At 48.7% G+C, this 12,716-nt stretch overlaps 1 protein-coding gene across 1 annotated transcript in view; it reads left to right on the top strand.

Moving 5' to 3' along the window:
• Window positions 1-672: 672 nt before the first annotated feature.
• SULT2B1 (sulfotransferase family 2B member 1) overlaps window positions 673-12,716 on the top strand; it is a 34,435-nt gene continuing 22,391 nt past the window's right edge. Inside the window, exon 1 of the mRNA XM_060084721.1 lies at window positions 673-743. Coding sequence (XP_059940704.1) covers window positions 673-743 — 71 coding nt within the window. The remainder of the gene's footprint in view (window positions 744-12,716) is intronic.

Genomic DNA, 12,716 nt, shown 5'->3' with positions numbered 1-12,716 from the left:
CTCTGTCTCTTCCGCGTTCTCTCTGTGTCTCTTGCTGTCTCTGACCCTCTCTCAGTGGCCCCCTCTCTCCTGTTTGTGTCCCTGTGCCCCTGGCTGCGTCTGTCCCCGTCTCTCAATCTGTTTCGACGCGTGCCCCTTACAAGTGTCAGCCCGCCAGGGCAGTTTCTGTCGGTCTGGTTCCCAGCAGCGTTCCAACCCTTAGAACAGCGCCTGGCAGACAGGAGGTGCTCAATCAATATTTCTTGAATGGATAGAGGCATGAATGAATGAATGAATGAACTCTCTGAGACGGGACTAGCTCCTTGATCAGATGAGCAAACTGAGGCTCCAGATGGGCACAGACATGCCCACAGCCACCCACACGGAACGTTCCGGTGTGGGATTGTCTCCAACCCCCTGGACTGTGTCCCCAGCCACTGGCAAGATGCCCAGGAGGTGCCCATCACCCCTCTTCTACACCCTCAGAGAAGGGTGGCTCCCTCCTGGCCTCTCCCCACTGTGGGAGGCGTGGGTAGCAGCTGGGAGAACCGGCTGGATGCTGCCCCTCCCCTTGGGCGTGGAGGTAGGCACCTGGCGGGCTCCCTGCGTGGTAGACGCCACCGCCACGCACACCTGCTCCCTGTGCCATCTGCTCCCAGCGCGTCCTCCTCTCCCCACCCTCGCCCTCCTGCCATGGATGAGCCTGCCGAGCGCGGAAACCAGGCTGCGTGGGACCCCTATGATAAAAACATCTCAGAGATCAGGTGAGGCCCAGACCTGGGCACGTGCCGGCAGCGCCCCTGGAGGAGGTGGCCTGGGGGAAGAGCCAGGGGCCTCTGCAAAGGTGGCCCCCGGCCTCCTGGAGCCTCAGAACTGGCTGGGCTGGGCTGGCTCGTCCACCCTGGAGTGCAGATCCTTCCTGCGAAGGGATTCGAGGACCCGGGCTGTGCTGAGTCACCAGTTGGGATGCTTGGCGTGTCTTGTCCGTCTCAGGGCCTTAGTCTCTCTGTCCATCTAAGGGGTCCAGAAGCAGTTTGTCTGCCTGATGTAGGACTGGATGAGAGCAGGGGCTTGGTGCATGGTAGTTGCCCGGGAAACAGGAGGGCCCTTTGTACCCTCTTTCCTCCCAGACACGACCAAAAGCCCTTCAGATGGGGGTGCTTGCCCTCAAGGGGCTTCTGTTCTGTTTGGGGTGGGGGAGGATGGGAGAGCAGAGGTGGACTGGGTTTGGGATACAGATGAGTCTCAGAGTCAGAGTCTGTGGCCCTGGAGGACTTGGGGACCCAAAGTATGGGTCCCCAAGACAGAGCTTTCCCCGCCTCAGAAGTGTGACTCCTTTGTTCCTAGGAATGAGTCAGGCACTTTTATAGTACCCACTTTCCAGATGGGGAAACTGAGACTGAGAGGAAAAGTGATGGGACCATGATTACACAGCCAGAAGCAAATCTGAACCCTGTCCACCTGACCCCAGAGTCTGTGTTTACCCCTCTCTTCAGTGATACCCTCTCCCCACGGCTCCATTTCTCAGAGGAGAAAGTGCAGGCTCAGAGAGAGCAGGCAGCCTGCCCAAGATCACACAGTGAGCTGTTTAGATGATCCCAACCCTCCATATCTTGCATTCTGCCAGGCAAGTCTCTCCTGGCTTCCTGAGCTCTTCCAGCCACCCCTGACTGTACTGTTTCAGGCTCACCCCTCCCCTCTCTCACCTTCATGCCCCAGACTCCAGAGACGAGCAGTTGAATTCTGAGTGCTGTGTGACATAGACAAGCCTCCTGGGTCTCTGGGCCTCTCAGGATGAGGGTGGCTACCAGGCCGACCCCAGCTCTGTTTGAAGAAACTCCCAGCATTCTCTCTTTAACATTCTTTTCTCTGGGCTTCTGGGTTCTGCCATTTCTCCCTCCTGAGATAACCTGGTTCCCTTCCTGGGTTCCCACATCTAGGAAGCCTTTTCTTCCCACCAGGCCCTGGGAGCCTCCCTCTTCTTTGCTCCCGCACAGCCAGTTGGCCATAAAATCCCCAGCCCTTGCTCAGTGCGTGACCTTGATTCAGTCATTTGTCCTCTCCCAGCCTCAGTTTCCTCATCTGAAAAATGGGAGTAAATAGCCCTCACCTATAAGACACTTCTGGACCGAAATTCTGCAGCCCCCGGGGAGGTGGCTTAAAATCTTCTTTTCCATGAGCTTCTGGAATCCCCTGGACCCAGAAGGATGCCTCTCATGAGGGCCCTTAACATCCCTTTTGGACTCTCTGCTGCAGGCCCCTCAGACACATAATGTCCCCAGTGCTGTGTGGGAACTCATTGGCTCCCCAGAATTATTCCTCCTCCCAGGTTACCATCTCAGGGATGGCCCCATCAGTCACCAGGTCAGAACCCACCCCCCGCAATTGTCTTTGTCCCTTCCTTCCTCTCCCTCCACTGTCACTCCTTCCACTGTCACTCCCCAACCCCACTCTCCTGACCCCTGACTCTCTCCATTCTCATGGTCTCAGCTCAGGCTTCATCTTTGCCCTTGGAGCCTCTCCCTGGCCTCCACGCCTCCAGTCTTTCCCAGAGCTGCCCCTGCCCTCCTCCCAATCCAGAGGCCCTCCAGGCCCTGGCACCCTGGCTTCTCCAGGTCAATCCCCTCCCTTACCTGCATTCCATCTACCCCAGCACTTCAAATTCCCTGGTTATACCTCACTATTCCCTGCCTCAGTGCCTTTGCATACATGGTTTCCTCTGAAGGGATTCCCAGAGAAGTCTTTTCTAAATCTTTAAATCTGTCCCTGGCCACCCCCATGCTCAAGTCCCTTCCATGGCTCCCCAGCACCCACAGCAGTGGTTTCCAAAACGTTTTTAAGACACAGATTCCTTTGTCCAGGAGAAATCTTACATCCAAACAGAAATACATAATAGAGATCAAAACAGAGCTGCTCTGGTTTAAAATGGGGGAGCGGGCCTAGGGTCCTGCTGCTGGCCCTGCTCCCTCTGTGGGAGCACCTCTCTGCCCCCCAAGCCCCCTCCCCACCTTCCTTGCTCCATGGGCCCCACCTGGCTGCTTCCGCATCCCCTCCAGCCCAGATCTCACACCTCGAAGGCTTTGCACCTGGAATGACCTCTCTCCTTCACCTGGAGAACTCCTTCTCATACAATTTAAGATTCTTGGCCACCACAGGTTAAGTCCCTGATCACACTTCTGCCTTCAAACCTGTGCCGTGGTACCAGAAGGCAGAACCATTCACAGACAGGCACAGAGTCGGGACCACCTCTGCAGTCCTCGGCTTGGGGAACCTGTGAAGGCTCTGAGAATGATGTCAAGGAATGAATGGGGGAGAGATTAGGCAAGCTTTGAGCTGGAACTTGCAGGGTGAGTCAGGGCTGGAAGACAAGTGAGGAGGGGCAGGGCATGCAGGGGAGGAGCCAGTAGAGGAAAAGGACAGCGGCTGCTGGAAGTGACATGAATGAGTCCTAATGTCAAGGGCAAGAAGTGATTCCCAGGACACTAATTGCAGCCCGATTCCATTTTTAAGCTCCCCGCCTCCCCCAAAACAAGAAAAGCTAAGCAATATATCATTTTTAAAATACAAGCATAGGGACCTCCCTGGCGGTCCAGTGGTTAAAACTTCGCCTTCCAATGCAGGGGGTGCAGGTGAGCTAAGATCCCACACGCCTCAGGGCCAAAAAACCAAAAAAAAGCAATATTGTAACAAGTTCAAAGAAGACTTTAAAAATGGTCCACATCCAAAAAAAATCTTTAAAAAAAATTTAAAAACAACAAACTGTCTTTTAAAAAAAACAAGTGACTGACAGGGATTTAATTTGGATGGTGGGGAGGGGGAGAGACCAATGGGACAAGAAGGAACCCAGAGGCACCCGAGAGACATATCGCTTAGGAATGTTCTAGTTCATTAGCTCATAATTTGTTACAAATTATGGTTTCGAAATGTTAAATGTGTTCCATGGAGACTTGTATGTATCCAAAGGACTAAAAACGGATCTTAAGGGCAAAACCAAAATTTTAAGAGGAAAAAGTTAGAAGCAGGAGGTAAGCAGGACCCAGGCAGTTATACTAAGTTTCAGGAGTCAGAGGTGACACAGAGACAAGCCCAGAAGATGTTAATCCCTAGAGAATCTTTTTAATGCTCACCTTGATTAGCGTCTTCCACCTATTACCTCATTTAATCCTCACAACAACTGTTCGAGATTAAGCCACGAGAATGATTAACTATTATCATTCTACTTATGACGAAAGCCACTGAGGCCCAGAGAGGTTGAGTGACTTGTCCAAAGTCACACAGCTGTCAAGTGAGCTGTAGTCAGGATGTGAACCAGGACAGCCTGACTCTATCATAGCCTGGAAAGGGTGGGCAGATGTGGAAGGAATTTGGGGATAAGCAAGATGAGGGGTAGGAGGATCAGGAGGGAACCCTGCCCAGACAGGAGGCTTAGTAGGTATCTTGTGTTCTGCTGCATTTCCTGGAATACCCCGTGCACTGGGCTGCGCCTTGACCAGCCCTTTCTGGAGAAGGTCAAGGCCAGGAGAAGCCTAGCCAGCATTTGGACCTGTGGTTGCTCCTCCTCCCCTACCTCTGATCTTGGACAACCCCAAACAAGGTCTTTTCAGATCTCACCGTTTTTATGGCTGAAGTCACCGACCCTGGTTTTACAGCCCTGGCTCCTCCTTCCCTGGGGAGGCCAAGCTACTTGGATGATTTTGTGGCTATAGTCCTGCCAGTCACAGAGCTGCTTTTCCCAAGGGGAAGGGGGCTGCTAATAAAAAGGCAATAAATAAATAATTAGACCTTGGACCTCTTGCCTGCATGGAATTTGGGCAGGCAGAGAGGAGGTGGGGCTCTGGACCTCTACTGATAAATCAGGTGCCCTGGTGAGGATTAGAAAAAGATGCTCCCAGCCCCACCTTCCCTTCTCCCCACCACTGGTCTCCCTGCAAGGGACCCAGGCTTGGAGAGTGAAGGGAAGGATGTGTTTTGGTTCCCTCGCTCTCTAGAGGCCGGTGGGGGGGGGGGCGGTAGGATGTGTGCCCACATCCCACTTATGCCTGCGGCCCTGCATAGGGATCAGGAAGTGGGAACATCCAGGACACACTTGGAAAGAACCAGAGCAGCCCAGTTTGCCGAAGGCAGGCTCTGGGGGATGCAGAGCGGGACCCAGCGGACCCTCAGTGGCATCGAATGCTGAGGCAAGAAGGGAGACCCTGGTCTCACTGGGAGGCCTGAACCAGAGACCCCAAGAGTGGCGTGGCCGGCTACTCGCAGGGGGGACCTGGACCAGAGCCCCCGAGGTCTCTGCCACTGCAGACAAGAAGGCTCACATCACGAGTCAAGAAACTCACAGGAAGTCAACCCTGTGTTCAAATCCCACCCATGTCACCCGCCAAATGGGACCCGCCAACTGGGGCCCGCCGAGCAGACAGGGTCCGGCAGATAGCTGTGCATCAGTGAAATGGGTGTGGTGGGTGATGCCCCAGGACATGTCAGACTTGTCGTTCTCTGCTGAGTCAAGGATCACACAGTTTTCCTTCCTCCTTCTCTAATTCCCGTGACCACTCCTGAGCCAGGAACCCAGGTGCCAGGAAGGGTGGGGACGGGGTGAAAGATGGTAATAATTATGACTTTCCTGAGCGTTGGCCACGCACCAGGCTTGTGCTCAGAGCTTTGTGTGGCTGAACCCCCTCCGTCTCCACAACAGTCCTGTGAGGGTGATGATGTTAGGATTCCCATTTTACAGATGGGAAAGCTGAGGCCCAGAGAGGACTCGTACATCTGGGATTTGCTCCAGAGACCCCTCTCTTTACCTCCATGCTAGAGAAAGGGATCAGATAGGGGCCTGGAGCTACAGGGAGGGGCTGCCCCTCTGTGGCCCCATCACCTTCATGGAGTGGGGGTGGGAGCTGGTCACCCCAAATGGGATCAATGAGTCTGTGGCCTGTCCACCCTCCAGACCAACAATGCCCCATAGATACATAACCCGAGCCCCCTAGGTAAACATTTTCTTAGTCCCATTAAACAAAAAGTAAAAGAAACAGTTGAAATTAATTTTAATTAGATGTTTTATTTAACCCATTATATCTGAAATATTCTTTCAACCTATAATCGATAGAAAAAAATTATTAATCAGATATTTTAGTCTTTTCATACTAAGGCTCTGAACACAGTGTGCACTTTCTCAAATCAGGTGCTAACCTTACATCAGAAAGATCTGATTTGGGGCTTCCCTGGTGGCGCAGTGGTTGAGAGTCCACCTACCGATGCAGGGGACACAGGTTAGTGCCCCGGTCCGGGAGGATCCCACATGCTGCAGAGCGGCTGGGCCCGTGAGCCATGGCCGCTGAGCCTGCGCGTCCGGAGCCTGTGCTTCGTAGCGGGAGAGGCCACGACAGTGAGAGGCCTGCGTACCGCAAAAAAAAAAAAAGAAAGAAAAAGAAAGGTCTGATTTGCATTCAGTTCTCATCACTGTTACAGCTGACAAAAGTTGATTCTCAGGCCTGAGCTTTTCCAAACCTGCATAAAAAAGTATTCCAATAATTGAATTGAGTATCAGTGTTTCAGTTGAAATCAATAATAATTCAATAAAATTAAAAGTTGTGCCCCGCTCCAGGTTGCATGGGTCACATTTCAAGGACTCAGTAGCTACATGAGGCCAGTGGCCGCCATGGTACAGAATGGTACATTTCCATCATCAGAGGAAGTTCTATTGGATGACATGGCTCCAGGCTGCAAAGGCCTCAAGGGTGGGGAGAGGTACATAGTACGGGCTTAATAAATATATGTTGGAAGGGAGAGAGAGAGAGAGCGTAAGGGAAGAGAGAAAAGTCGAGAAGAGCCTTCAGGCTAAAGGCACAGCACATGCAGAGTTCCAAAGGTGTGGTGGAGCACGGTGTGTGCAGGGAACAAATTGAACTTGACAGTGGGAACGGAACAACACTGGCTGTGCTAGCGTGGGGATCAAGGGGAGGTGGGGCAGTGCAGGCCACTGGGCCCACAAAGAATCTGCTGGGCTTTGAGGGACAGAGCCAGGGACGCAGTACAAAGAACCCTGAGAATTTGAAGAGAGTGATTCATTTCTTTAGCTAGATTGTTCTCTATCATCATTATCATCATCATCATCATCATCAAACTAATAAATCAAAAAATCATTTAAAAGTGTGTATAGATTTTAAATGTACAAGAATAGCCAGGGAAGAAAAAAAAATGGGGAGGGAGAATTGACCCTATCAGAACTTAAAATCTATAAAGTTACTATAATCCAAACAGTATGACATCCTACCCTATGACCCTGCAATTCCAATGCTACTTATTTGTCCAAGAGAAATGATCATGTAGTTTCCACACGAAGACAAGTATGGTCACAGTGGGTTTATGCATATTAGCGGCACCCGGAAACAGCCATGAACAGGACAGTGGGTCAACACACCGTAATCTATTCATACAGTCGAATTCTACTCAGACATAAAAAGGAACAAACTCTATAATGCACACACAAACGTGGGTGCATGTCAAGAGTATTATGCTAAGCAAACGAAGGCAGATGCCAGAGAGTACTTTCTATAAGTTGACAGCTCTAGAAGGCCCAAGACCAGCCAAGTCAATTTATGATGGAAAAACTCAGAACAGTGGTAGCCTCAGGGTGGAGGTGGGAGCTAATTGGGAAGAAGCACCAGGAAATGTTCTGGGGTGATCGACTATTTTATATTATGATAGGGGTTTGGATTGCATGGAGGTATTATGCATTTGTCAAAATTCACTTAAAATTAGGAGGCTTTGAGAAACAAAGTTCTAGCTGGCTATCCACCTATCTCTATATCATGGTCATTTCTATGTGGGGGAATTGCAGGTGATATTTATTATCTTCTCTATTATTTTTTGTATCTTCCAAATGTTCTATATGTAATTTTTCATAAGCAGAAAAATAATGATTCTAAAACTTTAGGTGATAATAATTTCCATCTGTTATTAAAATAATTGAAAACACGAAAAAAAAAATGAGGACATTTCCTCAACAGGAAAATAATGTTCAAGATGGAAATGGGATATCTCGCAGCTATTAAAAAGAATTTTTTTATTGAATGAAAGATTCTTTAAATTCTATAGTGCTTTAAAATTTTCAAAAATTTCACACACATGATTTCATATAATCCCATAATAACCCTTTTAAAAAATCCCCTACCCCTATGTTGTTCTTCCCCCCTTCCCTCTCCCCACTGGTAACCACTAGTTTGTTCTCTATATCTGTGAGTCTGCTTCTTTTTTGTTTTATTCACTGGTTTGTTGTGTTTTGGGGATTACACATATAAGAGATATCATGCAGTATTTGTCTTTCTCTGTCTGACTTATTTCACTTAGCATAATGCCCTCCAAGTCCATCCATGTTGCTGCAAATGGAAAAATTTCCTTCCTTTTTATGACTGAGTAATATTCTATTATATATATGTATATATATCACTTTTTTTTTTTAAGTTGCGGCATGCGGGATCTTTTAGTTGCAGCATGCGGACTTTTTAGTTGCGGCATACAGGCGGGCTCTAGTTCCCCGAGCAGGGATCGAACCCCAGCCCCCTGCACTGGGAGTGCAGAGCCTTACCCTCTGGACCACCACGGAAGTCCTTATCACATCTTCTTTAGCCATTCATCTGTTAATGGACACTTAGGTTTCTTCCATACCATGGCAATTGTCAATAACGCTCTGGCAGCTTTTTTAAAAAACCAGGATTGTAAATCAACTATACTCCAATAAAAATTAATTTAAAAAATAAATAAGATAAGATAAAAACAAGGAGACAGCTGCAGATTTGAAAAGACTGCCATAGTAGAGTAACTAAAAAATAAGCAAGATGCAGAGTAAGGTCTGATATCAATATTGCTTAGAAGGAGGATGGGGACTTCCCTGGTGGTCCAGTGGGTAAGACTCCGCACTCCCAATGCAGGGGCCCGGGCTCCATCCCTGGTCGGGGAACTAGATCCCACATGCATGTGGCAACTAGCCTGGAGCAGCCTAAATAAATTAAAAAAAAAAAAAAAAAAAAAAAAGCCGGACATGCAGGAGTAGAGAAGGAAGCTGAGTGCCCACACTGTGCTCGCATGTACTTCTACAAGTGCGGTTAAGGTACGCACCAAGCTGGTAGTATGGGCATCCCCAGAAGCTGGCATGGCCGTGCTGGGGGAGACCATTAACCTGTTAACAAGCCCAGATGATAATAAATACATATAACTTATTAATAAACCCAGATGATCAATAGATACAGAGATACAATCCAATAATTTGTTATTTTCCCTTTTTAAAAAAAATTTTTTTTTGGTCCTGCCGTGCAGCTTGTTGGATCTTAGTTCCCCAACCAGGGATTGAACCCGGGTCACGGCAGTGAAAGCACCGAGTCCTAACCAATGGACCTCCAGGGAATCCCTGTTATTTTCTTAATTAGATTTTCTAAAAAGAAGGAAAGGTACACATGTCCCGTATTAAGGCAGTCTAGCAGGTGTAAAAAACATCCCCTCACTTCTGGATCTTAACACGGTAGAGGTTCATTTCAAACTCACATCCCAGCTCCACGTGGGCTCTCCTGGTGATGTGATGCCAGGCCCGGCTCTGCCATCCTCCACCCGTGACTCCCAAGTCCCCAGAGAAACCTCTCTGGTCCCACCAGCAATGGGGGCAAAGGGTGAGCACATGGCAGCCACTGCCACTGTGTTCACAATTCAGAATTCAAGATGTGCAGAAGGGCATAAAATGGAAAATTCTGGTTCTCACAAACACCCCAGACCCATCCCCAGAGTAACCACTTCTAATGCTTGCCTGCCAGAAAATTTTTCTCTATGTGTGTATCTTGTTTTTACTTACTTATTTTTTAAACATAAGTAAGATACTACTTTATATCTGGCTCTGCCCCTTGTCTTTTCGCTCTCCGTAATATCTCAGACATCTTCCCAAATAAATGCTACCTCCTTACCCCTCCGATCTTTCGGAATTTTCATAATGAAAATTCCAAGACACAGAAAAAACGTTGGAGGAATTATTCAGCACGCACCCCCTCTATACCCACTACTCCTAAAATTTTCTTATACTTGTTTTATCGTATATCTGTACATCTTTCTATCCATCCAGCGATCTGTATTGGTGATGCATTTCAAAGGAGTGATTTGCAACCATCAGAACATTTCACCTTAAACATTCCAGGCTGCATATTATGAAATAGACTTCAACACTTGTTTATGGGCTTTTTTTTTTTTAATAGATGATGTTTATGTACAGGGCACTGCACAAACTTATTAAGTGTGCCATTTTGAGAAATACATGTGTAACCCCAATCCCTATCAAACATAAACGCCTCCTTTTGAATGGCTGGATTCCAAGGTTTGCAGGCGGTGTTTTATTCTTCCAGTCCTGATTTATTTAACCAGTTCTCTGTTGTTCAGGTCCCTCTTACGATGTTGCAATTAGCATGGTGGTACATATATCACCGGGCACTTCCTCAAGGGCACCCATCCCATAAATTTCTGGAGGTCAAGTTCATTTGTGCATCCAGCAGATATAATGGACTGCTGCTGCCTGCCTGTCTGATGCTGGTTCTTGGAGGTGGGACATGGGAGAAGCAGAATTTCTGTTCCCTTGTAGCTACTACTAGTGGGGAAGATTGATTTCAAGAAGTCAGTAGACAAAGAAAGTAGTTACTAAGTATTAAAAGGGCTATAAAAGAAAAGAACAGAATGCTGAGAGGGGTAAAAATGCGCATGGACCGGGTGTCCTCTGCTTGAGTGGAGGTGGCCTGTATAACTTAAAATGTTGCCAAGTGATCTCCCAAAGAGGTTATTCTAATCAGTCTCCTTGGCCGGCGCAGATGAGAGCAGGAGAGTGAACGAGTCCAATTCTCTGCGCTCTGGCCAAGGCGTGAGTCATTCCACTGAGGTGGAGGTGGCCAGAGGAGGTAGGGACGCTTGAGGAGATGGGGACGCTTGCCCAGATGGGCTCCAGGCGGAGGAATTTCAGGAGGTGAGGGAAGGCACTCCTGCAGGTGAGAGCAGCTCAGGCAAAGGAGGGCGGCCGCCACTGCACAAGGTGCCCTGGGAATAAGGCACACTGAACCCAGCTCAGGCTTGAGGAGCCTTGAAAATGCGCTCCTGAGAAAGGCAGGCGAGTTGACCACAGGCACCCGCTGTGAGTCAGCAGGACAGCAGGGCTGCGGAAAAACTCCTCGTGCGGCCGGATCGCATGCATGGACAGGCGGAGCCCTCTCAGAGGAGTGGGGGTCAGTAGTTTCAGTCCCACAAGACCCCTGAATGCCAGCAGCCTGCCCTCTCCCCCTCCTTTGTACACACTATTCCCTCTGATACGCACACACGGCTCTTCCCTCACCTCCTTCCGGTCTGCTCAAATGTCACCTCCTCGGAGGGCCCTCCCCTGACTCCATCGATCTCAAATTGCAAACCCTCCCAACCCCAGCTTCATTTTTTCCATCACCATCCAATACACTACATTTTAAACATTCTGTGTTAATTTTATTGTTCATTCAAACATAAACTGCAATAGGGTTTTTTGTTTTGTTCTGTTGTTTTTTTTGTTTTGTTGTGTTTTTTGTCAGTTGCACTCACTTTCCTATCCCCCAGGGCCTGGGACATAGTAGGGGCTCAATAAATATCTGTGGGCCAAATGAATGAATTTGCCCCATCTCAGGCAAGATGGCCCAAAGCTCCTGGAATGGGGAGCTCTCGTTGAACAGCAGACTGGCAGGTCCCTGGAAAAGAGTTCCCTGGTCCCTGCCCACCCATCACTGCTCGTTCATCAAATGAGACCAGAGAGGTTTTGAGAGTGACCTCAGGTTACACGGCAAATCAAAGGCAGGCCTGTAATACAGGCAGGTGTTGCTTCTCTGCACAACCCTGGGTAGCCAAGAGGGACGCTGGCCAATAGGATGTCTTGTTATAATAATGGTTAATGGGCGTTAAGTATTGACATTTATACGAATGAGGTGTTTTTTTTTTTAAATCAATCAGTAAAATTGATTTGTGTGTGGGGGGTGTGTGTATAGCTTTATGAATTCTAACACATGTATAGATTTGTGTAACCATCACCACAATCAGAATACAAAACTGCACCATCAGCCCTTTGTAGTCACACCCTCCCCCGTCCCTAGCTGCCCTCTCCCCTCCCACCCCTCATCCCCACAGCTACTGATCTATCCCCCGTCCATATACTTTTGTCTTTTGCCAAAAATGACATATTAGTTTCCTATTGCTGCTGCAGCAAATGACCACAAACTGAGTGGCTTAATGCAATACAAATTTGTGCTCATACGTTTCTGGAGGTCAGAAGTCTGAAATCAGTGTTGCTGGGCTAAAATCAAAGTGTCATCAGGGAGGCACTCTTCCCGCTCCCTTCTGTGCCTTTTCCAGCTCCTAGAGGCCCTGCATCCTTTGGCCCGTGGCCCCTTCTTCTATCTCTTCAAAGCCAGCTGCATAGCCTCTTCCGACCTCTCTCCTCTCTGACCTCTGCTTCCATTATTATATCTTCTTTCTCTGATTCTAACCCTCCTGTCTCCCTTTTACAAGGACCCTTGTGGTTGCATTTAGGGCCCACTGAATTCTCTCCCCATCTCAAAATCCCTTTTATGGTGCAATGGATCATATTCACAGTTTCTGGAGATTGAGACATGGACATCTTTGGGGGGTGGTCATCATTCCACCCACCACAGTCATTCAGTGGAATTGTACAGACGGTGATCTCCTGAGTCTGTTTTCCTTCACTC

Source organism: Mesoplodon densirostris, chromosome 19 (genome assembly GCF_025265405.1).
Source record: "Mesoplodon densirostris isolate mMesDen1 chromosome 19, mMesDen1 primary haplotype, whole genome shotgun sequence".
Taxonomy (NCBI): Eukaryota; Metazoa; Chordata; class Mammalia; order Artiodactyla; family Ziphiidae; genus Mesoplodon; species Mesoplodon densirostris.
This window is presented reverse-complemented; position numbering and strand designations above follow the sequence as displayed.